We start from the raw sequence: 27,418 nt of genomic DNA on the forward strand, positions 1-27,418 counted from the left end.
TGGACAATGCATTAACATATGAGCCAAAGGTGGCTGACCCTAAAGGTTGGCTGTGAGAAGACCAGCCACTTCTGGAGTGACCTGGGGTGAACTTCAGCTAAGAAGGGTACTCTATGCTGAGTGATGGCAACATCAACCAAGCAATTTCTATTTTTGTAAAAACGTAAATTCAAGATGAATAAGAGAAGTTACCTCATTCAAGGTTTCCTTCTAGAGCAATGACGAGTTTCCTCTTTGATTTTCTGTTGCCTCTACTGTATACTCTAGTGTCAGAGTTGCTGGAACTCAATTGTATGGTTGATTCATTCTTTCACTCATGTGTTCATTAAAATGTCTACTGTGGGACAATCACTTTGCTAGACACTAGGTATATGGCCATCCACAAAACAGTCTTTGCCATCACAGAACATGCGCCCGACCAGTGGGGAGGAAGATAGTAAAAAGACAGCTCAAGCAGGTATGTAAGTTCTGTGATGGAGGTGAGCACAGGGTGATATGGAAGCACAGACAAGGGGCAACAAGCCTGGCCTGGGGGTGTCAGGAAGCTTCTAGAGGAAGTGAGGTATAAACCAAGAACTGAGCTATGCATATGAGTTAGCCACGTGAAGGCTGGACTTTCTATGCTGTTCCGAGTTTCTTGCTATAAATCTCCTTTTCTGAAGGTCACCTGTGCATGACCTTGGGTCTCTAAGGAATTTTGCCCTAATTGAGCAGTTTAGACTTTGGAATTTAGTGGCTTTAGGAGATAAATTCTTGACCTAGAGAAACTCTGATCCAGGCTTCCCACACGGCCTCCAGCGTATATGCTGGACGCAACTGGAAAGTGTGATGGAGCATCCAGAGGGAGTCAGGGTAGAGAAGTCAGGAAAAGACAGTGTGTAGCTTGGGCCTCTTACTGTCTTGTCTGCACAGAACTTCAGGGCAGGATTAGATCTGAGAGTCTGGAAAAGAGAGTGACATGTCCCCAGAATTTTAACAGCTTTCTTTCTGAATGAACTCTGCCCTTCACTAGGTTGAGATGAATCACAACCTCAATTCTATTCAATTCTTGCCCTACATCAAGGCTTAATTCAAAATTCCTCTCTTCCCCAGGTAGAATAGATACTTCTTTCCCCTGTATTTCCATAGCACGTGTTCTCTGCTTTCTACTATCCTAAATACCTCTTTCTCTTGTATTTCTGTAGCACACGTTCTCTGTTCTCTAATATAGCCTTCTGCTAGGGGGTAGGTGGGAGTGGCTTATGGATGAATCTGAGATCCTGAGTGGGTTGAGCACTCCTGGAAGGCAAGACTCACTCTTCAAGGCCTTGCACATAGTAGGAATTCCAAAAATAATTTTTGAAAGGAACTGTTGAGTTGAATTTGACTTAAGGTACAGTCCCCATCTTCTGGACAGACGATTTGACTTAGGACTAGTTTTCATGCTTACTGGTATTTTGTTAGGAAGGTATCTACAGATGAAGAGAATGTTGCAGAGAATTTGAAGTTGTAAAGCGTTCAACACATATTGCCCCCAAAACTTTTCTGGAGACCTACGTGACATCTTTTACAAAGAACATGGGCTTTTGAGAGTTAAACTCTGATCTGTTCTGGGAGGCCTACAGGGCCGCAGGGCCACCTCTGACTGGCTGGCTAGGTCTCTCTAATTCAGTTTAGGAAGGCTGCATGCCTGCAGATATAAGCCACATTCTCCGTATCAGCATTGTTTGTAATAAAGTGACCTTCTGATATCCATATAGCTTAACCATATCCAACTCTAAATTGATTCAAAACTTGGTCAGAAAAGTGGTTCCTTCTACTAATTGGGAGCCCTCCCACTCTGACATATAAGAATCATCATTCATAATTCTCCTTTTGCCTTAACCATCAGGAAATTCAGACCCCAAACGGTAAGGTGGTCAACTTAAGTCTAATAATACACAGCAAAATGTAAATAAAATGCAAAGAATTTTGGTATGACTTTTCTACTTTTCTTGTATAAAGAGCAGATGAGATGACTTGGCCAGTTGTGAAAGAACTGTCTTTATTTGTTCTGGTCCCAATTTCTCTTTATTTGTTGCTCAGGTTCTGCTGATTCTCACCTATAACTTTTGTTCTAGGTCAGTCCCCAGAGTGTGTGCTTTTCCTTGATAGATGTAAAGTGAGATTGCAGATCAAAATCTTGGTTTCTGCATATTATTACTTAAAAATAAGATTTTAAATATAGGAACTTAATGAAAAATATTTCTAATAAGGTCTTGTCCCAGGAATGGGTGCCCTGTGCTTTCACATGGCCCTGTCACTTCCATCTCTGTGAGTGTTCGACTTCTGCCTTTCTTCGAGTCTGGTGGGCAGCGTGTTTATATTCCACTCCTCTTGGCACTAAGAGTAACCCATTGATTGGAGTCTGATCTGAAAATGGATTCCTTCTTGGATCAGAAACTCAGATGCTATTACATCAGCTGTAAAAATGATTAAACATGTTTCCCTCTTTCCCAAACACAGCAGCTGGAGTCTGATTGTTTAACCCGTTTGTGCGCACTGCGATGGGGTTTACAGCTTCACCTCCCTGAGCCTCAGATTTTTCATCCTCGATGAACCAACTCTAGGTCCTCTGCCCCCTGAGTCCCTATTTCCCCTCGCTTCAGTTCTAAGTGAATCAAGTATCCATGGAAACAACTGAAGATTAATACCCAAAATAGATAATCATTCATCTCTCTCCCAACAATACAGCAAAAAATAAAAGTTGTTTTAGGAACAATCTGAATTCTTACAACAAATTATGAGGTCCAGTTTCAGAATAGGGGGGAAGGGAAGAGGCCACCCCTCTAAACATTTTCTTGAGCATCTGAATGCAAAAATCATGGAAGGCCAGAGACAATGCATTTATCACACTAGGGAGCACCAGCTCTCATGAACACTGGATTTTGTCACTTAACGAATACCTTCTAGGATTGGGTCCTGCTGGATTTCAATGGCACTGGGTGCCATCCATATTTTTATGATAGTGGTGACCCAGGTCAAGCCTGTCCTATTGTGGCCTGGGCTCCCTTAGCCAGAGCAGCTGCCGGTAGATTCTTGTCTGCCCCCCTGCTTTGTGTTCTTTGTGGTCCTCATTACCATCTGAAATTATTTACTTATCTTCTTTCTCCCCCACCTAGATTCCCTGGAAGCAGATTTTGAATGATCTGTCTGGATCACCAGCCACGTCCTTGGCTCTAGGAAAGCAGAACAGCTTGATTTGCAGTTCTACCAATATTTTACCCAATAAGGAAGAAGTAAAGGAAATAGACCACTGTTACCAGAAGACAGAGGAATGGATGCTGCAAGACTAGAAGACAATTCACATCAGTTACAGGTGAGAGCCAGAGAGCATACACAGATGCAGAAAGAGTGCGCTGAGCCATGAGATAGGGAGGGCATGGTTTCATAGAAATAGTGGGAGTGCACTAGAATTCATCAGGCTGTAAAATTGGGAGCTTGAGTCTAGTTAGGTGACTACACCTGACATTTAAGGTACAAGTAGATGACTGTTGTCGGAATTTGTATTTCTTTGATTACCAGTAGGTTGAATATTTGTCATATATTTATTGATGATTCACAGTTTTGTAAATTTTATCATATTCTTTGCCTATTTTCCTTGGGGTTTTATCACTTTTCCAATTAACTGATGCTTTTTATTTTAATAACAATGGTAACCATTTGCCTAGGAGATTTGTGGTACTTAATTCTCCCAGTTAATCTTTTTCTTTTGATTTTGATGTTATGAAGAAGTTTTAAATTTTTTGCAATATAAAATCAAACAATTTTTTAATGAAATTTTCTCTGTTGCTTTTATAATTGACAAGTCAGTCTACAATTTCAGATCAGACAGATAATGCATCTGTATTTTCTCCTTATTTTATGCTTTGGTTTTACACATTTAGTTCCTTGTTCCATATGGAATTTATTTTTTTCTCTTGTGAGTTCTGAGCATTTACACATCCTCCTCTCATAGCTAGCTAATTGCACCAATATCATTTATCAAATAATTTTTGCTCGCCTTTGGATTTGGGATGCCATTTATGTCATAAACAAAATCCTTAAATATACTAGAGTTTGTTTCTAAGCAATCTATTCTGGTTCTACAATCTGTCAATTATCGTAACTATAATATTTTTTGAATTATTGATGCTTTATAATGTATTTAAATAGGACAAAAACCTCTCCTCATCAATAGCTCTTATTTTTCAAAAGACTTTTTAGCAATTATGCCTGGTAGTATTTCTTAAATTTAGAATGATATTTGTCACAGAAATTATTTGGGGATTTTGATTAAATAGTTATGTTAATTTGAAATGAACTTGCATCTTTGTAGAAACATAATCATAATGGTACTTGGTGTTTAATGAATATTTTTGATGTTCCAAAAATGCTACATAAATACTATCTCATTTAATTCTCAAAATAATCTTATTGGACAGGTACTATTATGGGACTCATTTGACAAATGAGGCCTAGAGTAGTTATATATCTTTCCAAAAATCACGCAACTGATTAGAGGCAGAGTCAGGACTTAATCTCAGATCTGACTCTAGTGTACGAGAGACTCTTCCAATTGTTCTATGTTCTTTTTCTATACCTTAGTAGAGTTTTATTGTGTTTTTCATATAGATTTTCTACTTTTTTTGTGTGTGAGGAAGATCAGCCCTGAGCTAACATCCGATGCCAATCCTCCTCTTTTTTTTGCTGAGGAAGATCGGCCCTGGGCTAACATCTGTGCCCATCTTCCTCTACTTTATATGGGACGTTGCCACAGCGTGGCTTGACAAGCGGTGCACCGGTGTGCACCCGGGATCGGAGCCTGTGAAACCCGGGAGTGCGTGCACTTAACCGCTGCGCCACCAGGCCGGCCCCTAGATTTTCCACTTTTAAAATTAAGATTATTCCTGGATATTTTATATGTTGCTTTGTACATTCTATTTCTCTATGTTATTTTTGACATATATGAAAGGTGCTAATTTTTATATCTGTAGTGTACCTGGCCAACTTAGTGATATGTTAAACATGCTGTCAGTTGATTGTCCTGGATTTTCACCAGCAAAAAATGATAATATTAATATTGTTAAGGTGGCAATTCTCCCCAAATTGATTTATAGAGTCAGTACAGTCTTCATCAAAATTCCAGCTTTTTTTCTTGCGGAAATTGACAAGCTGATTCTAAAATTCATATGGAAGTGCAAGGACCTAGAATAGCCAAAACAACTGTATAAAGGAAGACAAAGTTGGAGAACTCATGTTTCCTGATTTCTAAACTTACTACAAAGCTACAGTGGTACTGGCATAAAGATAGATGTATAGATCAATGGAATAGAATTGACAGTCTGGGAAAAAGAAAGCTGTCATATTTATGGCCAATTGATTTTCAACAAGGATGCCAAGATAATTCAATGTGGAAAAAATAGTCTTTTTAACAAATGGTGCTGGGACAACTAGATATCTACATGCAAAAGAATGAAGTTGAACTATCTTACACCATATGCAGAAGTTAACTCAAAATTATCATAGACCTAAACGTAAGAGTTAGAACTATAAAACTCTTAGAAGAAAGCGTAGGCATAAATCTTGTGACCTTGGATTAGATAATGGCTTCTACGAATGATCAATAAGCACATGAATAGCTCAATATCCTCAGCCATCAGAGAAATGCAAATCAAAACTGCACTGAGATAGCACTTGACACAAAGATGGCTATAATAAAAAAGATAGATAATAACAAGTGTTGACAAAGATGTGGAGAAATTGAAACTCTCATACACTGCTAGCGGGAGTGTTAAATGGTGCAGCCACTTTGGAAAACAGTCTGAAAGTTCTTCAAAGATTAAACATAAAGTTACTGTATGACCTATTGATTCCACCTGTAAGTATATACCCAAGAGTAATTAAAACACACATCTACACAAAAAACTTGCACACGTATTGTTATAGCAACATATTCACGATAGCCCAAAGTGGAAACAATCCAAATGTTCATCAAATAATGAATAAATTAATAATATGCATACCCATAAAATGGAATATTATTTGGCAATAAATGAGAATGACATAACTGGTACATGCTAGAACATGGATGAACCTTGAAAATATTATGCTAAGTGAAAGAAGCCACTCACAAAAAAACCCACATATTACATGATTCCATTTATATGAAAGGTTCAGAATAGGCAAATCTATAGAGATAAAAATGGATTAGTGGTTGCCTAGGGCTGGTGGTGGGGTAGTTGGGGAGAAGGAGAGTGACTGCTAATGGGCATGGGGTTTTTGGAGGGGCATGATAAAAATATTCTAAAATTGATTGTGGTTATGCTTGCACAATTTTGTGAATGTACTAAAAACCATTGAATTGTATACTTTAAATAGGTGAATTGTATGCTATGTGAATTATATCTCAGTAAAGCTGTTGTAAAAAAATGATAATTCTGTATTCTTTTTAATAGGTACATGTATTATTTGCTGTTTCATTATGAAAGGCCATAGACATAGCATATATCACACAAGAAAACATATGCTTCTTGAATGCTGGATCTGGTCGCTTAATGAATACTTTTTAGGACTGGATTCGGCTGCACTTCAATGGACTGGGGTGCCATCTTGTTTAATTAGCCAAAACATTAACTATGGCTAAATTTATTGTATTCTTATTATGTGCCTGATACCTTTCCAAGTATTTTCTTTTACTTGTATTAATTCAATTTCCCAACAATTATCTTCATTTTAATATATAAAGAAATTTTTAAATGTTGAATAAAAATGGAGGGAAGAGGAAGAGTGGTAGTGTTAATCCGTATAAAAATTTTAGGGATTCTCAAAAACTCTAACCAGAAGAAAAGCCTTAGTTTCAGACTGTATCATTATCAAGCAATAAAGAACGAACATTAAAAAGTTGAGCTTCAACTCAATAAATCCCAAAAGCACAGTTAAATAAAGAAAAACAAAACACAAAACGCTAAAAATAACAACATTAATTAATGTTTATATCAATTTGAAACGAACTTACATCTCTGAAGAAAAGTCGTAATAGTGCTTTCAAAAGCTCTCTGGGGTCATATGGTTATACCTAAACTATATAAACTACTACAGAACCCAGAAAAGACAGGACACTTTCACGCTCATTCTATGCAGATGCCATAACTCTGATAGCAAGATAGGACAAAAATAGAACAAAGGAGGAAAGCAATAGCCCAGTTCTACTCTGAACACAGATTATGCAGCATAAATGAAATAATAGCAAACATAATGTAACAACATATCAAGGGAATAATTTACCATGACCAAGCAGAGTTTAACTTAGCAAAGTTAGGAAATTGTCAACAAAATATGTCTCACTAATAGCACAAAAGGGAAAAGTACATTTGGTCATCTCCTTAGCTGACAAAATGGCATTTGCTAGAGTTTAACTTACATCGGTGATTAAATAAAAAGTTTCAGAAAATCTTAGATTGTTTCCTTTACTTATTATAGAATCGACAGCACATTAAATGAAGAAACACACTAGAATCAATTTTATTAAAACTCAGAGTAATATAAAAATGCCTGTTATCACCACCACTATTTAACACAGTTTCAATTTTAGCCAGTGCATTAGGCAAAGAAATGAAAAACAAAGATATATCTATTAGAATGACAGAAAATTATCAATATTTACAGACAAATTGATTATGTACTTTACAAAGCACAAGAGAATGGAATGAAGAACTATTAGAATTCATGAGAGAATTCAGTAAAGTTGTCCAATTAAGACACTGGTGGACAGAAGTCACAGCAATTATCAGAGAATAGAATGGGAAAAAAATTCCATTGGTTTCATGAACCATGGTTTCAATTTACTTGTTTCAAAATAGCATGTAGGTAGTAATTTTATTTTTTCTTTGAACCAATAGTTATTTAGGAGAATGTTTTAAATTTTTAAGTGGTTAAGAATATTTTGTCTACATTTTTGTTAAACATTTTTGTATTATTATATTGTAATCAAAGTATGCAACCTGTACAATTACTGCATTGGTGAAATATTTTTAGACTTTCTTTGGGACCTATTATTTGGAAAGTTTTTGTATATATTACATCAAAATGTGGCATACTTATTACTTAGTCTGTCTAAAAATAAATATGTATCTATTATTTCAATCTAATTACATTATTTAATTTTCTATGTTCTCATTTTTTCTTGTTTAATCCATGAAAGACTAAAATAATAAGTTACTATTGTGTTTTAGTCAAATTCTTAAGCAGAACTATTAAGTCTAATAGTCTTTTGCTTTATATTTATATTTATATTTTGATGCTATGTTGCTTGAAACATAGTGGCACTTTTGGTTAATATAAAATTTAATATTTTTTACCACAAATTTTAACTTGTCTAAAATTAATATTTTAATTCTTGATTTCTTTTTATTTATGTATAACTGATAATTTCCCTTCCTTTTAATTGCAATCATTGAATCATTTTTGTTTTGTGCATGTTCTCTTAATTGCTAGATATTGATTCTTTCTCTCTTTTGTGTTTTGCCTTTTAACAGGGAAGTTTATATCAGTCAGCTTATTATCATAGCTCTTACTCTGACCTTATTTCTTTTTTTTTAATAATTTTTATTTATTTATTTATTTTTCCCCAAAGCCCCAGTAGATAGTTGTATGTCATAGCTGCACATCCTTCTAGTTGCTGTATGTGGGACACGGCCTCAGCATGGCCGGAGAAGCGGTGCGTCAGTGCGCGCCCGGGATCCGAACCCGGGCCGCCGGCAGCGGAGGGAGCGCACTTAACCGCTAAGCCATGGGGCCGGCCCTGACCTTATTTCTATTATCTTGCATTTTCTAATTTTTATATGTTCTTGAGACTTACTTTGTGTCTATTATACAAATATTAATACAAATAATTCATAATGTTAATTAATTTCTTACTATGTGCCAATGTTTTATGCAAAATAACACATTTAATTCTCAACACAACCTTTTGAGTAGGAACTATTAACATGTTTGTTTTACAGATAAGGCAACAGAGGATCAGAGGAGTTAAGTAATTTGCCCAAGATCACACAGCCAGTAGGTGCCAAGGCCAGGGTATGGACCCACGTCTGACTCTCTCCGGAGTTCAGATGCTTCATCCCAACTCCATATTACCTTCCACATATGTGTGCTTTTTCAAAACATGGTTTCTAGTCTTAGTGTTTAGAGAAGAGAGGTCATTTTTTATTTCCTAATTTTAGAAATATTGTTCTGTTTTCTTCTACTGCTTTTGTTTTTTATGTTTAAACCTCTAATTCACCTGAAAACTTTACATGTGGGTTGAGGTAAGGAAGTAAGATAATTGTTTTGAAATGGATAGCCAATTGTTTAAATATTATTTCATTTCATCCTTTCCTCCTAGATATAAAACACCCAAAATTGAGAAATATGTGGGTATTTCTCTGAACTCTCCCCCTGGGTTGTCTACTTCTATGCCATGCCACACCATTGTACACTCTGCTTAGATATCTCTTGGGGTCAGATTTCCTTCATTTTCAAAAATTTTCTAGGCTGTGCCTTCTAATATTTTAGGTGACAGTAACATCAGTTGTCCTCTGTTTTAAGGGTAGTAGTTTTAAGGGCAGTAGTAACTGAGAGCCATTTTAAATCAGACGTTATCCACCAATCTTTTTCCTAGGAATATGAAACAATTGATCTGGTTCTTTAACATGTGGAGCCAACTCTGTGCACATGTTTGAAAGAAAGAAGGAAATTAAGGATGCCCATGGTCTCAGTGACTAGTGAGATTAAATTTGCTCATGGAGGCCATTTGTTCTCTTTTAAGAAATATTGTGTCCTTCCATTAATAAATACAGCCTGGGGCTTATGTTACCTGTTATCTGAGTTCTGCAGTGAGGTGGGAACATTCTGACCCTCTTGTAGCGGTAGAAGGTGGACCTAGTGGTTGAGTTCTAGAAGCGCCCACCCTGGAGATTCCTCCCCTCACCCCAGACAACTGTCCTCTTTATTTGTAAAGAATCTCGCAAGGTGCACTTGTGAGAAAACTCCCCAAACCCAGTAGCAGAGGTGACCGGACTGAAGTGTAAAGTAGCCACAGATGTTTCTAATTACTCTCTCGCCTTGAGCAAAACCACAGTCGAGTCATGAAGACAGGCTGGATTAGCCTCCATTACAACGGGAGGGGAGGTTTCATTGGGCCAAATGAAATAACCCTTGGCTACCCCAGGTATGTGCCTGGTGCCATTTGTCTGAATACTTTCTAATCCACCAAACGCAACAGCGCATGGTGGCTTTTTCCATCGTTAACACGGTCGAGGGAGCAGAGTTCTCCGGTAACTGAAAGAGTGATGGTGTGAGAGGCAGGTGTGTGCCTCGCCCGCACAGCCAGGCCTCTGGTTCCTCGGGAATTATTTTGGGTCTCACCATCTCTGATGCTCGATTGGTCCTCTTTCGTCAACTTTACATACTGCACTTACCTTGGTCTTATTTAGAATAGAAGTTGAAAGCCATCAGTGCAGTAGAGAAAGCACAGGTTGTGCAGCCAGTCACACCTGGGATTTGATCTCAGCTTGGTTGTTGATTGGCTGGAGGTCCTTGGGCATCTTCTTTAATGTCTCTTTGCCTCAGTTACCTCACCTGTAAAATAATGATATTAATGCCCCCCCCCCAACCCAGGGTGGGTGTGAGGATTCGAGTCAATGTATGCAAAGACCTGGAACACAAAAGATGTTTGATAAGTAGTAGCTCTTATGATTCTGCATAGGACTGTTTGCTACAGGTGGGCAGGTTTGCCTGGCACTGAGGAGTTTCCTGGGATGCGGGACGTTGGGTGCTAAAACTAGGGCAGTCTCAGGAAAACAGGGTTAGGCACCGATTATGGGGAACCAAGTGCAATGAATCCCGTAGGCCTCTACCTCTAAAATGCTTGTGATTTAGGGTGGAGATGGCAAATGCTAGGAATCTGAGCCCCCTGCTCTGTTCCTTTGCCATGGCGAGCGTTGCTAAGGGTCCTCACCCTTCTTCCCTCTGAGTGAGCTGTTCCTCAGAAACTTGCTCAATACAGACAAGCTCCTAACTTGCCACCATCGGTCAGAATTAGCAGAGGAAGTGAAACTTGTTTGACCCCTTAGATAGTGCTTAGTTTTTCCAAAATTACCTCTTTCTACAATATGGAAGTTTTCATTTTTGTGACAATGGTCTTCAACTAGGCAATGTCACACTCATTTATGAATTTTTGCAGATCTCTCTTAAAGCGTTAACGGTTTCATTAGAACATGACAGAAGAGTTTGCAATCTCTAAAAGAGTGAATAACTACTTTTAACAAAGTAAGAATTAAAAGAGAGAGAATGACATTATTGGCAAGGGCTCAAGATACAGCACATCAGCTCTGGAAGAGATACAAAGAAGGACCTCCTCCCAAACAGGTTTGTTTAACTCAGGAATAAATATTTTCTGGAGATTTCTTTGAAGGCCATTAGAACATGAGAAACATTTTCTTTGTCGAGGATAGCGACGTTCCAGAAGGAATAGGGACTGAAAAAAAAAGGGGACTGGGTGGGGCCACAGAGATTATGTCACCAGTTCTCTTAATTTATAGGGGTTGTTTTTTGGTATTTAAAACATTTGTTTTAATTGAGGTATAATTGACATACATTATATTATTTTCAGGTGTAAAGCACAATGATTCGATATTTGTATATATTGTGAAATGATGGCCACAGTAAATCTAGTTAACATCTGTCACCACACATAGTTATGGAAATTTTTCTTGGGATGAGAACTTTTAAGATTTACTTTCTTAGCAACTTTCAAATATGCAATAGTTATAGTTTTAATAACCTTTCTGTGCCTTTTCCAGTTCAATGTCTTCAAGTGTGAAAACACTTTTATATAAATACCAGCAGTGCTGATGCATTAGGTTTCGTTTAAACCCAAACACCTCAATACGCCCAAGGATCAGAGACACCATCTTGACTCCAGTGATGGATAAAAGGAGGTGAGGCCAGAGACCAAATTCAGAGAAGCAGCCAGACCCTCAGATGTGTGTGCATATATCCATGCCTCATCCCCTCTCTACCTCTCTGTCATGAAATCATTTCTGCCAACACTCAATCACAGCATTTGCCCTTTCCCCAGGGATTTCCTGCAGCTTACTAGAGAAAGAACAGGCATTGGAGTCATGTGCTGATTCAAACTTAACTTTGCTGTTTCCTACCTATGTGAACTTGGGCAAGTTATTCAACCTCTCTGAGCATCATATGCAAAAAACCTGCATCTCCAGGTTGTGGTGAAGACTAAACAAGAGGCAAAGCTCAACACAGTAAGCACACAGTGAACGTGAGTTCTTAGAGCTTTTCTTCTCTATGCTTCGTTGGCCTTTGAGTCTATTCAGCCCTATATGCTTGGATGGCGTTCATGCACTTGTCCCCTATCCCCGTCGACTGTAAGCACCTGGAGGGCGGGACCAGGTACAGGAATCCATTTAAATGTTCAACCTAGTGCCGAGCACAGAGCAAATACTCAATAAGTGAATTTCAATTTAATAAACTCTTATCAACCTTCGACTAGCTTTTTAGCGATTATGAATTCTAACAGGATGTAAAAAAAAGGGAGCTGACCAGCCATAGATAAATGGCTTAACACATTATGGCATATTCCATTAGTGAACCATTATATGGAAATTAAAATCATGTTTTTAAAGAGTAGTTAACAAGGTGGCTCATGATACAATACTATATGAACAGGACGAGACACGTAGTGGTCTCGTCTGTATATTACCAACATTGTAACGTATATGAGCCAAGAAGAAAAAATTAGAAGGATAGGCATCAGAATATTAGCAATGGTTATAGGAGGGTAGTGGAATGACTTTATTTTCTTCTTGTTCCTGTTTGTTCAAATGATCTACAATGAGCATGTAATATTTTATAATCAGAGAAAACAAAAGGCCTCATAACTTTTTCTTACGGAAGATGGAGGGGCTATCCCATTATAAAATGAATTTCCCAAGGATGCTGCCAATTCTGCTTTAGGGAAAATGATCTTGTTGGCCTTGTTCCTGTTGCACTCCACCCCATGTAGAACCAGTGTGGGTTGTGTTATCCTATTGCATTAAATGTTCACCTTAAGGTTAAAGAGAAATGGAGAGAGAAAGAATTTCCCGCAGGGACTGGGCTGTTTATATATAAATCCCTTGTCAGATGCCCTTGAGATTTCAAGGTCCTAAATGAGGGCCTCCCTGCTTTGTTCCATTACTGGGTAAGTGGCAAGTCTTGATCCCTGGCATTCTCTTTGACAACCCCTGAAAATACATAGTGAGTGGCAGAAAGGTGGGTGCCAGGACCCCTCCCCCAGGCCAGAGAACACCTCCAAACACCCCATCTGCAGACTATGCAGCTGACAGTAAGTCCAATAAAGTGATTCAGTCAAGATGACATGATGTTGTCATTCACGAGCTTTGTGACCTTGGGCAAACTGTTTAACTGCCTTAAGTCCCATCTGCAAAATAGGGACTATTAACCTTACCTTGCCCACAGGGACATTACAAAGATTCAATGCAATCATGCTTGTCACATTCCTAACCTAACCCACACTCATTATTGTGACTCCTATTAAAATTTGCTTGGTTTGGTGAAATGAGCACAGGCTTTGGCCCCGAGGACCAGGTTCAAAACCTACTTCACCACTTATTAGCTTTGTGACGAATTGTGTCAATTAACCTGCTTGAGCACCAGTCTTCACGTCTGTGAAATGGAGCCCATAATGCCTATTTCCAAAGGTGGTTTTGAAGAGTAGAGAGCATGTGTATAATGGTTACAGTAGCTGACGGAAGCCAGGCAGGTAAAGTGAGTGAGTGATGTGGGTTGAGCGTGACAAGCTAGAGAGCATCTAAGCTGGGTGGCCATGACTCAGCGCCAGGCAACTGTTACCATCCAGGGATTCAGAAATGTGAGTCTATCATCATGAGATATGATTTTTTAAGAGAAGCAAGGAATTTTAATTTTTATAGGAAATTCATCAGTTTTTCAATGCTGGCAAATAATTAGGGATTTTTCAGGCTACATTGTATAGGCCGCCAGTGGTGGATTGGATACCTACCCTTTGCCATGGGCCTTTGCAGGAGGCAGAGTGTATTTCCCCACCCTACCAATGTTGGGCTTGTCCTTGTGACTTGCTTTGGGGAATGAAGCAGCATGGGCAGATGTGCATGTGTGGCTTGGCTTCTTTCACTTCTTCCAGATCTGCCAAGAGAAGAGCATGCCCTGGGGAGCCACTGTCCTGGAAAGTCAGCTGAGGAGCAGACCTGAAGCAGAAGTGTCCCAGATGACCCACAGTCTCATGAATGAGAAAAGTAAATGCTTATTGTCATTATTGCTGAGATTTTGAGATTATTACAAAGCAAAACCCAACTCATCCAACACCTTTGGGTTCCTGGTTTGAGACCACCAAGGTAAAGTAACTAGCAAGTGATGGGCACATAGTGTGTACTTAATAAACTGTTGCTTTTAGAATTATTCTGGGCCTGATGAATTTCATGGAGTTTCTATAATAGAAGATAGGCCTTGGTCAATGCCTTGTAAAATGTTTGTTTTGTGCTGATTTGACCTCTGAGAAACTTGAACACACCCATCTGTAATTCTCACCCTCTTAGAAATCCACAGGCATAAATGTTACCCTAAGTTGTGCCATAGAATTACAGAGTGTTTGAAACTTAATAGGATAATGTGTGGTAAACGGTGGTTTCATGATTTTTTGTTTGGTAGTTTTTAACTATATCCATTCCACCATGTATGAGAGAAATTAGATATTAAGGATTCAAATGGAAATAATTAAACTGTTCAGACCTAGAAAAGTCTGGTGGGACAGGGAGGGGTACTCGACAACAAAAACTTGTAAGGAAAGTGCTAAGAAAGAAGCAGGAACCAAGTGCTCTTGGACTCCAGAGGGAAAATAGACCCTGACCAGAGCTGGGGAGGCATCTCAGAGGCCATGAGAATCAAGCTGGGCTTTTAAAGATCCATAGCTTTGTTTATGTAAGAAAGTGAAGGGATAACATTCTAAGAGGGAAAAGCAAGCAAAGATATGTGACATGAGCAGTTGGCGTATTCAGAAAATTGAGAGAAGTCTAGGTAGATGGTGAACCAGGTACAAGTGGGGAGGGGCTAAAGATACAACTGTAAGGTAGGTTAGGGTCAGGTTGTGACTTGCGTTGGATGTTGTAGATGTTTGTTTCCAAACATGACCATCATCAGTTCCTCCACTCCCTGTATGCACAAGCTTCTTACCCATTAATGAGTGTAGTCTATGCATCCAGGCCTGGACTGCTTTGTTGGATAGAATGGAGAAGTGACACTCTCTCAATTCTGGGCACGGGCAATTTATGCTTCTTCTCTCTTGGGATGCTGGCTCTTAGAACATTCCCTCTTAGAACCCAGTCATCATTCTAAGAACCCCATGGAGAGGCTATGCGAAGGCACTCCAGTCAACAGCTCTGGCTAAACTGCTACCCAGTAGCCAGCAATGGGAGTGTGCCATCTTGAATGTCTGGCCCAGTCAAACCTGATAACTCCAGCCCCAGCTGGCTTCTGAGCCCCAAAGTGCAAACCACCCAACAGAGACAAGAGAGCTCTCAGAAGGGGAACTGATAATATTAAATTTGTTCTCTTGAGTCACTAAGTTTTGGGTTGATTTGCTATGCCACAAGAGATAACTGGAACAGGTGCCAGATAAATTGTCCTAGGCATCATCTGTAATGATTGCATATTGGTGACTTTATAGAATTGAAAAAAGAAAACCTAAAGTGGTGAGGTGGGGTGGGGGATAAACTGGAAGTTCTCTTAGCAGTACACTAGTACGGAAGCAATAAAGTAGCTGTTTCCCTGTTTCCTTTGGTTTTGTTGCTATTATACTGCACATTTTTCTCAAAATGCTAATATTCTAGGGAAGCAATGTGATGTTCTCCAATGAACCCAGGCTTTATAGTCAAGGGATACCCAGATTCAAATCCCAGCTGTGTCATCTATGAGCTATGAGATGGGGCAAGTCACTTAATGGGGTAGACAGAGCCCTGCCCAGATGTCCTTTCTGAGACCAGCACACTCATGCCAAGATGTTATGACTGTTGTCTTCCAGTTGGCCTCTTCTCTGCCAAAACGCCATTGGCTGATGGGAGCCATATTGCTCTGAAAGTTACAACCCCCCATACACTCTGGGGATGGCCCCAGCCAATGACTGACTGGTACAGGTGCACAAAAGGCTAGCAGATAACTCTGGAGGGGTTAACTCTGCAGTGAGGTCTATGCTCCAAGCCCTCCTCCCATGGACTAGGGCCAGGAAGTAGACTACCTGAGTCCACAGCTTTTCTAGGCTTTTTCTCCTTCCCTATCCTGCTCCCTTCACTCCCTTAAAGAGTTTTTTTTTTTTTTTTTTCCCTTGAAGAACACTTCCTCAATGAACTCTTGTGCCCTTAAATCTTGGTCTCAGGCTCTGCTTCTGGGAATCCCAACCTAAGACACGTGCCTTCCCTTTGCTTCTCTTCTTCAAACCCCACTTTCCAGAATTTGCTGAGATGATAAATTAAAGTTGCCTGGCACATAAAATACACTCAGTAAATGCTAACAGGTTTACTCTCTCATCTTCCCCCTGGGTACAAAGTAGAAAAACGTGAGGAAAGTTCTTTAAACAAAACACTCCTCAAGTGAATTTTCCATACTCTACATATAGCAAAGCTTTTCGAAAAATAGGCAAGAGAGGCATTGATTTTTAAAAATGGGGCTATTAATGCCTACTTTGTGGAATTGTGAGGATTAGCTGAAGTAATGTCTGTGGACCTTAAATTGAGTTGTTTGATGCAGAGTAATCACTCAGCGAGTGGAAGCCACTGCTCTTCTATGAGGCAAGCTTCAGGAGCACAAGCCAGTCCTTCCTTTTGCATCCTTGTGTCCTGGGCCAGCAAGGTGCCCAGCACAGAAAGGGTGCTCCTGCGTGTGCCCAAGTCAACTGCTGTGAGCATGGAAAGAAACCACACTCCATAAAATATGGCACAGCATTCACGGTACCACTCCATTTGGAGTCTGGACGATAAATCCAAGCTGAACGCTTCTCATAATTGTGGGCAGACTTCTCCACTTGTGCTCACATATAGGCAGACTCACTTGCTTTGGTCGTTAACACGGTTTATTATTGGCACACTTATCAGTAAAGCATACATAAAATACAGCTGTTTTATAACACACGGAGCCACTGTGTCTTTACATGTGTGGATGAACATATTAATATGCAAATGGAAAAATTAGTTCTCTTATAAAGTTTCACATAAATACACTGGAATTGCCCCAAAAGAAAAATCCCCATAAAAGAACCAGGTGAGGGCTTTACAAAATATTATACAAGAAATATACTATGAAAAGAAACAACAGTCAACTCAGATACAATAAAAACACAAAAAAGTTTCAGATTTATTAAACTGCCCACAAAATTAATGGATTACATGGCTTGAAAATATTTGGATCAACAGCAATTTTACAAATGCATAAATTCTCAAGGGGCCAAGAGTCTTTGTTTACATAAAAATTGGCGTTGGTGTCTTTGATGACAAAAAGACATTTCTTGTTTCAGCACTGGGGCTCGACTGAACCAGTTCGGGCTGGAGAACCAATCGACATTAGCTCGCCCATAAATTATCCTGCTGGGCCCTCTTAGCTGTTACCCAATGAAAGAAAAGATGAAGAAAAAACAAATAAGGTACATTTAAATTACTTTCCAAAAGCAGATTTTTTTTCTTTTCTTTTTTTACTGAAACAAGAAACTCTCAGATGCAAGTCAAAAAGCAGAAAATATCTTACAATATTAAAAAGTCATCTGTAGATAGGTTCGCATATTAATGAGATCCTGAGCACTGAGGGTTTATTGACAATATGGCCTTCATTTGATGTGGGGAAAGGAAATTAACAAATGTGTGGTTAACACCGTGCCAGGAGAAGCGCTAGCGTTTGCTCTTGTTTTCATTTCGATCAGTGCCAGTATCTGTGTTACCTGTGAAGGCCTCCAGGGAAGGGTCATGGACGTTTATTTGGAATGATCCTCTCAATTAAAAAAAAAAAATGAATGAAAGCAACTCAGATCATTGTGGTTTAGAAATAGATATTTGCGTGGAAAAGTTTTTATTTCTCCTCCTTTCTCTCCTGTAAGTAAGGATCTGAAATAATGAGTGTAGCCCACAGGCCTATGACAGTGGACTCTGGTGCCGCTCATCTTACTGGGAAGCCTGGGGCGGGGGATTTTCTGATTTGGTCTCTTGAGTGGCGGGAGGTTTACTGTTCCACGGGCTGCTGTTCCCCAGGGCGGGTGAATTGTTGAAGTCTTCCTCGTCGTCCATGCCGTTGGCCGCATCATATTGCGTGTTTTCTAATCTAGTGATTAGCCTTTCGTCCTCGTCCCCAAACTCACCTCCCATCAGAGTTGGCTCTCCTACCACCATCACATCCTGTGAACAGCAGCTGACATTATTACAGGGAAACCTTGGGAGAGAGAAGCTCAGCTTAAAACACTAGTGGGAGGAGCTGGGGGATCTAGGACAGACACACTTGTGTACTGTACACCAGGGTCAAGTCTCAATGTCGGGGGCCAAGACGCATATTTGATTTCTACAGGAAATAAACATCGCCTCCTGATGTGTAACAACCACGCGAGTTTATGTCCTTAGTGCGCAGCCTGACACCGGAGAACGAGCAATGCTAGCAATCTGCAGAAATAAAAAAATGGATTTTTCAAAATTAAAAAAATCCACGCTTTTAACTTGCCTACATTGGGGACTTTTTGAGAGGGCTGTGGAACCTTCCGCTGGGTGCTTTTCAAAACCTCCAAAAATCCAACGCTTTTATTTAGGGCCTCTGAATGGCTTTGGAAACTAGCAGTGAACATGGGTAGGATGCAATTCTGCAATATTCACGCAATTCATTCCAAATGGCATTTTCTCTGTCCCAAAGATGGTATACGTTTTAATTGAAGACAGAATCTCTCTTTTCTCTACTCAGCCAGGCCCTTTTATGCAGCCAATATCCTTGACATTCTGCTATTTAATTATGGTAATTAATTTAGGTAAAGTTTTCGATAAAAACAATGTTCACACTGATTTGACAATTTGCATAGCTAATTAAGTCATTAGCAAAAACCTGCTGATTGCCAACAAGCCCTGAATTTACCATCTGTTATTTCATGGTGCCTTTCACCTATCCCCACACAAGCAACCCTGCCACCAATCTGGGCAGTAAAGAGAACCAGTCTGTCCAGCTGGTGCTGGAAGGAAGATGAAGAGCACTAATTATAATTACACTGATGAAGCTGGTAGTCATCAGAAATGGAAGTGTGCAAGAAGAATCGATCTAATCACTCCTGTAAGTACAAATTGTCCTTCCACGCAAACGAGTAAGCCACCTACTGTAGCCGGGAGCATCGTGGAGGCCACTGCTGGAGAGGCATGGGGACGGGGGAGAAGGATGCATACCCAGGGCACAGCTCCCGCCTCTTTGTTCAAAGGGGACCATATGGGGTTGATGGGTGTCCTGGGCATGGGACAGGACACCTGTCAGGTGGATACTGCTGGGCAGGCTCTGAGCAATAGTCTACTTAAAAGTGCAGTGACTCCAGGAGAGTGTCCAACTGCTCTCAGCCTCCGCCGGCCAGAAAAAGGACTGGGCCAGATGCTTCTGGAGAGGTAAGGGTGTGTTTCCTGATAGGGAGGCCAGTTCCATGAAACATCTTGACAACTGGGCAAAAATTCTCTTCACCGCGGCAAGGGAGGCTTTCCTGGACAGTATAGTGGAATACCGCCTGTGTCAGAAGGTCCAGCAGGCCTTCCAGATCCCTTCTAGAATTTTGAAGGTGCCAATTGAACAAATCCCTTAATGGTTTATTTTGGAATCGAAAACTTTGTTTGCTTGATTGATTGATTCTCCTAGAATTATGCGGAGATAATCAATAGGTTTCCAAACTGTGTTTTCGGATTAATCACTCTTGTGATTTGATAAAAATGATTTTAAAGAGAAACGTCCCAGATGAAGTAAATGCTGAAAATATAGACTGAGTAAACTCAGCAATATAGGTACTGGTAGGATAATCAGATGTGTGCTTCCAAGAATGTATTTATTATGCGACAAAGAGCCAGACATGACACTGACATGTAAGGAGACTCATGAGGACTCTTAAGGTGAACGCAAAATCGACACAGACTCTGTGCCTGGCAAGAATGCCGACAGGATTTTAGATGGAGTGTGGCCCCCACAGAGGCATGAATGTTATCGAGTTAGCGGGGGCAGCTGCCACATCACCCATTGCGGGTGTTCAGGAAAAAAAGTGCCACTTGGTTACAGGCAATTAGGAGACCATGCTTATGATCAAGAACAAAGGTGGAAAGAACAGGGCAAGATGGGGCAGAGGACCACATGAGGGTTAATCTCATTTCATGACTTATGTGCAACACACTTTGAAGGGCTTGGCAGTCACATGCATAAGGTGTCACAAGGCAGGAGAAGGATTAGAACCAACCACATGGGTCAGCGTTAGTATTGTGAGTTCAAGTCATCGAGAGAGGCTGGGAGAGTGTGAGGAGGTAAGCATAATTTGGAAAAAGAGGAGAAACATAAGAAGAAGCCAACCTAACAGTGATATTAGAAAAAAAGTTTCCAACACTCCAGATGCCTTCATTGTATCAGAAAATAACAGTCATTCAAGCAAAGTGCCATGAAAATAGTGATTTGAATCACTTCAAATGGGGCTGATATAGACTTGTAAAATGTTTGGTGTATCTTTGTTCTAGGAACAGCTGGAAAAGATGCCCAGGCATGGATATTTTTAAGCATCCTAAATTTTAGAGAGATGCCACATTTGCCTTACTGATTGTAAAAAATATCCTTAGCCAGATACATCATCATGTATGTATGTGTATGAGTGATTAATAGATGGCAAGCTATCAAAGAGACGTGTGCTAGGGACTTCATATGCACAAACATACTTGAGGCCACTTACACAATTATGCACATGTCTCTACCCAGTTCTTCTAATCCTCTAGACTAGGACAGTGGTTCTCTGCTCAGGCAGTCTTGATTTGTTTTCCTCACACAAAATGAATGGAGATATAATGCACAGTCTGGGCTGCCTCTAACTAGGGGATGTTGGCACCATTTCCCCCCAACACACATCTTTAAAAATCCCCCCAACATCCAACATTGGTAGTGAGAGTTACATTTCCTTCCCAACTCTGCTATCTTGTGTGTCCCACAGGAGGCAATATTGGTCCATCTGAGAGTAACCCATATGCCCTCGGTTCCCCATGAGGCAGACCTCTGCTCCTCGCTGGAGGCCTGGAGGTGCCACCAGCTCTTGCCCGTGTCACACCTCCTCACTAATCCCCCGTGCAAGGACCACCAACCTCTGAGGAGGACTGGAAGTGACTCCTTTCAGGGCCCCTCAATGCTTCTCCTTAAATTGGCCAGAAGGGGTCACTGCTGTTGAATGACACAGGTCTCCATCCCTCCCAGGGTTGAGGCTGCAGTTCGGGATCGCTCCTAGCCCCTGCTCATGGAGTGAGAAGCAGAATCCAAGGATTAAACCCTAGTCCTCGCCAGACACACACGTTGCTGCCGTGGCAGCTAAGTGGACCACGGCCATGGTCGTGGTGGCACACCAAATCTGTACATGCCTTTGGCTGAGGCAGCCATGCTTGCCGATCGCATTTCTATTTAAACAGTAAAATTGTGTTGGTAGTTCAGTAGACAGGGTTAAAAGATGTGGTCACTACAAGCCAGCTGATGCTTATCATTTAAGATCTATTAAACTAGAGTACACACAGAAATTTGCACATTTTCCTAACCTGCTTGCCTTCCTTGCCTCTCTCGGCCACCTGTAAGTTTTATTTAATTAAAACATCTTTAATTACATCTTGTGGGGATAGTGCTGAAATTCTACTCTCACTTTCTAATGGTGCCTTGTTCTCACAAAGTCCACAGGGTTTCAACTCATTAAAAACCCTCTTGACACAGGTATCGTCACTAAGATGCAGTTGTTGGATTGGAGGACAGGAGCACAATGGAGTAGAAAAAACTAGGAGCTCTTTAAAATAAAATTGAAACGATTCCAACTAGGCTAGGTATGTCAAAATATACAACATATATGCTTCAATTCTACACCACTCATGTATAACCCACCAAACCAATCTAGGCCTCAGAATCTTCTCAATATTGTACCCTGTGAGCTGACAGCAGAAGACTGAACTGCCAGGAGAGAGGAAACCTCTCTGCCATCCCACAATTAGACATTGCACTCTTCATTGACAGGGCCTGGGTCTTTTTTTTTTTTTTTTTTTAATCTTGGGGGTATTGCCAATACCTGGTATAGTGTGGCACACATTGTAGGAGCTCAGAAAACATTTGTTGATCTGGTCTGAATTCTTGCAGCCACTGTGCCTTTAAGTAGCTATGTCACAGCTCCAGAATTCTCTGGAATGCACTGTCAGTTGATGGAGGAAACTAACAAATGTTAGTTTCTAAAACTCCAGAGTTAAATGAATAAATGGGCTACTTGTGTGCGCTTTTGGGTTGATGTATTTACACCAAGCTATTTTCTCTATGCATTTTCCAATTTAACCAGGAGTGGGCATGACTTATTGGTACCTTAATAAAAACACTTTGTATTTCTCCTTTGATATTTTTTCCTGACTCTTTAGAAGTGATAGCCCAGTTCAGAAAACAGAGGAGAGTCTGGCGTTATTTAATGACTAAATTCCTACTGGTCTTAAATTAAAATGGTACCTTCCCCACAGGCTGGCCACTCTCTTCATGACCCTTTCTTTCTAATGAAATGGGAATGAAAACCATATCCTCTGTCTACGGAGGACAGGAGAAGAGTTTCAATGGCCCAGCTAATTCTCAGGTGCTGATGGGGTTGGTTTTAGCCAAAGAGGACTGACCGATGGAAACTGAGTAAAAATGGGTAGAGGACAGATTAGAAAGACATTTAGAAACAAGCGGAGAATCCCCATGCAAAAAAGGTCTCCCCTGGAGAGAGATGGAGCAGGATCAGAACAAGAAGAGTGAGGACAACAGACCAAGAGGGGAAAAGTGGAGACAAAGAGGGAAAAGGTAAAATTGTATCGGTTAAGGGAAGTAACAAGAAATAGGACACATTTTCAAAGACGTGATGTCTAGAGGACATCCACGAAGCACCACGAAAGTGTCAGGATTCAAACGACAGTCAAACGCCTGGCGACAGGGTGATGCGACAAGGGCAGGCGAGAAGGAAAACCCACAAGTAATGATAGAGGGGACAAGGGACAGGAAATGCTTAAAGGAACTTAAGAATTTAAAAGCCATAAATGGTCTAACACTGGGCCGAGGAATTTGAGTCAGGAAGGAATTAGGCAGAAGGGGCAGAGTTTGGGAAGAAATAAGAGGAGATGAAGAAAGTTCCTGCACAGTTTACACTATTCGTGGACACCCCTCAGCTGTCAGCTTTGGAGTTCAAAGAAGCCCCCTTCTAAGTGGCTCATTTCCTTTGTCAAGACCCAGAAATGAAACAAAGGGGTCAAGAGGTCAAGAGAACCGAGACCAAACCAGGGGCTGACCCTCCCCCTGAGCCAATGAAATGGGTAAAGTGAAATCCACCGAGCTGCATTTTTAGTGGCCACGAGTTAATTACCTGAGTCTTAAAGTAAGAGGGGATGCCCATGTCAGGAAGGCCCAGTCAAATTACAGTATGGAGCCTGAGCGCCGGGAGCTAGTTTCCAGGGGAGCACAGGGTCTCTGGTGATGGTGCTGAGAGACCCTTATATGCCACCAGGCATGCTGCTAAGTGATATTTTAATTAAACCTTAAGTGACATATCTCCTGTCTATGACTCTGACGGCTTTTTAATTCAGGTCCCACTGCAGCACAGACTCTTAATATTCCTTTCTGTTTCCCAGTTTGCAGGGAAGGTTTCCATGGCAGAGTTCCTCCCTCCCATCCCACCCCTGTCCCTGCCTTCCCCTCCCCCACCCCCCACCTGCCCAGAATGTATTTGCGGCTAAAAGAGACTTTAACGGGGGCCCCTGGAAATGGAAGACAGGCAAAGGCAGGATTTCAGGCCTTAAAGGAAAGCGAGACTTACAGGTACCTGACTGGACAGACTCAGGTTGGCAGCCGGGGTCTTCTTCTTGCTCCCAGTACTGTTTGCGTTGTTCCCAGCGCTGCTGTTGGAAGTGCTGCTGGTGGAGTTTTTTCTTTTTCTCCGTTTAGTTGTCGGTTGCCTTGTGGGTTCTGCTGCAATATGGAAAATGGAAGGAGAATCAGTGCCAGGGCAACCATCAGAATACCATCCCTCCAATGAAGCTGTTTCTGTAAATCACAAAGAGTAGACTCTACATTTTTTCAAATTTTTTTTAGCTTTACAAAAAAGAAAAGGAGAAAGCTGTTGATTTATTTTTAGTACAAAATGTGTGCAACTCTTCTTTTGTATCTGGATAAAAGGATTTGTGTTTAATTGTTCTTGGTAATCTTGTATATATGTCTGTAATCTATTAGTATATTTTAGGGGTGAGCTACTAACACCACTTTCATGGTTGAATTAGAAATATTATTACCATTACGAAATTTGGGAAAAAATTTTTCTCTGGACTACGTTTTCTTTATAACAAAAGGGGGGCTCTAGGGGGCTGGCCCCATGGCCTAGTGGTTGAAGGCGCATTCTGCTTCAGTGGCTCAGGTTCACTGGTTTGGATCCTAGGCATGGACCTACACCACTCATCAGTGATGCTGGGGCAGCAACCCACATACACAATAGAGGAAGATTGGCACAGATATTAGCTCAGGGTTAATCTTCCTCAGGGAAAAAAAAAAGAATGAGGGCTCTGGGCTCCCAAGGGGGGCCTCCAGGGTATGAGAGAAAGTATAAACTTAGATAGTCAAATTAGTGAGCCAGTGTGTAACAGCAGCATCTACTGGCTAAGTGTCATATTGCAGCCCAGCTCTACTACACCATCAAGGCGCTCAAATAAAAAGAAGAGGAAGTGTCAGTTCCATCAGCTGTGAATGTGGAACTTAGGAATTCCCAAGCTCAGTATGGTTCCCAGGTTCCATGGTTTGGACCCTGATGTTTAAAGAATGCTACTAACTTCAAAATTCCTGGGAAGAAATGTCTTAGTATGCTACAGCTGGTACATTAATGAAGGGAAGCTAGACCTTTTCCAGAAAGGTCTGTTTAGAAATAGAGAAAAATATTTTGCACTTGAAGGATAGGCAGTGACTTAATGAAAATAGAGGGATCCATGGTAATGTGTGGTAAAAGGAATGTTACTTAATGTTCTCATATTCTTAATGTTTTCTATGTAATAATTATTTTATATTCATAACAACTCTATTAATTAGGTGCCATTATTATAATCTTTGTTTTGTAAATGAGAAATCTTCAGAAGTCTTTTCCAGGCAGTTACCAAATAAGTTGAAAATGGCATGTAAGAGCATGATTTTGCCATCCCTATTCTAGACCCACCTCTGATGGAGAGAACTGAGTGACAGGGCCCTCTAGTATTTTCTGAAAACACCATGCTGCTTCTGATGCGCAGTGGGAGGAACCCCTTTAAGGCTCCTTTGAAAGACCGCTTAGTCCACCAAGTTATCTCTCACTTTTGATGAAGAAGAAGGGGATTCTGTTCTATTTATATACCATTTTTGCTTGTAAAAATATTTTGTCCTTTATGCTCAAACATTTTCATCAAAGGGTCTAACATCTCATCCATAGAGAGTTATGGGTGCTTATTCTGCAGGCTAGAGAAACAGGAAATAAAATTGTTCCAGCTCATGCAGTTGAGGAAGAGTTGAGCAGGACATTCTAAAGTCTAGCAAATACTCAGCCTTCCTCTGAATAGCATCTTCTTCCTTTCACCTCAAGAATTTAAATGAGCTACTTTTTTTTAACATCTGTACTTTCTCCGTGAAATCTGGGGGAAATGTACCTGAATTGCGCACTGAATTAATTACTCGATGGCGGCAGTAGTAGTAGAGGGCTGTGGTAGTAGTCATGAACTTGGAGACATAAAAACCCACTGTGACACAGGCTTCCTTCATTGTTAGCTTTGAGACTGACTTTGGCAAATTACTACTTCAAATCTCAGGCCTCACTATATAAAATGGAAATAACAACAAATACCTCACAAGGTTACTGTGAGGATTTAATAAGAAGAATGGAAGGTCCTTGAGGGCCAGGACCTGTGACTGTTTCGTTCAGTGTTGTACCCCAGTAGCTAGAGCAGCGCCTCACACCTATAGGGGCTCAATAAACAATTTTTGAATGAATGACTGAATTAATGACTGAATTAATGAATAAAATATGAATTATATATTTGTATGTTGGAAAATATACGTGCTCAAGGCATTTAGTGAGTATAATGTAGTTTTTCCATAACAGCTTATTGATATTGAAAGAGAAAATAAGGCCAATTTAAGTACACTTAATATATTTGAAAAATAATGTTCTAAATGTCTAAAATTCCCCTAAGATGGGGACACAGCTATTCTATGTAAAATAATGCTCATTTTCTCAGCTTTCTAAATATGTACTTGGTTAAATCTGCTATATTCACTTTATATAAAACCCCTGGCCAATTACCAGAGAAAGTGACCATTATATTTTGTGACTCAGAAAGCTATGTGCCTCATGTTAATAATTACTCTTTATAAAAATAACTCTTAGCGAATGGATACGTTTTGCTTTTATGATCAATGAGGCTCAACACACTCCTGGGAGTGAAATGTATTAGACAGAAAGACAATTAATGATGACTTGAAGCAGTAATTTCAGAACCCCAGCAGGAGACTATAGTGTCTAAACTGTATTCCAGGGAAATGAGGGCAATGGAATCTTTTATGTATTCTCTTCATGATCAGCGTACCCTTTGATATTATATATCTTAAAAAATAGAGTAAAATTTATTTTTTTCTTTCCCTCTCTTCTTCCTTTCTTCCTTCCTTCCTTTCTCCTTCCTCCCCTCTCTCCCTTCCTTTTTATAATTTCCATCAGTCTTAAACAAACAAAAACCAAAATAACAGTAGGCCATGAGAAGCCAGCAGCCTTGTCCAGCAGAACAACCGCTGGCCAGGGACACAGGAAACCTTGCTCGATTTCAGCTTTGCCGATGATCTTCTCGGCAACATTAAATAAATCAATTTCCTTCTCTGATTTCAGGTCCTACTCTGGCAAGTGAAGAGACTGTAGATAATTCCTAAGGATCTTTGCCCTTCACAAATTCCATGTCTCCAAGACAAAAATTAAGGTCAGACTATCCCTAATAAACTACTTATCCTGATAAATTTATGATCACTTCCTTCCTTTTCACATCATTTCATCCCCAGAAGAAGCCTCTAGAAATGCATTTATTTATTTAGTATTTATTTATTTTACTGAGGT

The 27,418-nt window shown here is 40.3% G+C and overlaps 1 protein-coding gene across 7 annotated transcripts in view; it reads right to left on the reverse strand.

Moving 5' to 3' along the window:
• Window positions 1-17,148: 17,148 nt before the first annotated feature.
• Window positions 17,149-27,418, reverse strand: part of LDB2 (LIM domain binding 2) — a 357,873-nt gene continuing 347,603 nt past the window's right edge. The window contains exons 7-9 of one of the 7 annotated variants that reach the window (XM_058546785.1): window positions 24,125-24,273; window positions 21,411-21,553; window positions 18,406-18,467 (exon numbers count right to left, since the gene is read on the reverse strand). In XM_058546785.1, coding sequence (XP_058402768.1) covers window positions 21,449-21,553; window positions 24,125-24,273 — 254 coding nt within the window. In that variant the 3' untranslated portion in view covers window positions 18,406-18,467; window positions 21,411-21,448. Of the gene's footprint in view, window positions 18,468-21,410; window positions 21,554-24,124; window positions 24,277-27,418 lie in introns of all 7 variants that reach the window. The other 6 variants (XM_058546786.1, XM_058546784.1, XM_058546783.1 and 3 more) reach the window with 6 other exon arrangements.

Source organism: Diceros bicornis, chromosome 8, assembly GCF_020826845.1.
Source record: "Diceros bicornis minor isolate mBicDic1 chromosome 8, mDicBic1.mat.cur, whole genome shotgun sequence".
Taxonomy (NCBI): domain Eukaryota; kingdom Metazoa; phylum Chordata; class Mammalia; order Perissodactyla; family Rhinocerotidae; genus Diceros; species Diceros bicornis.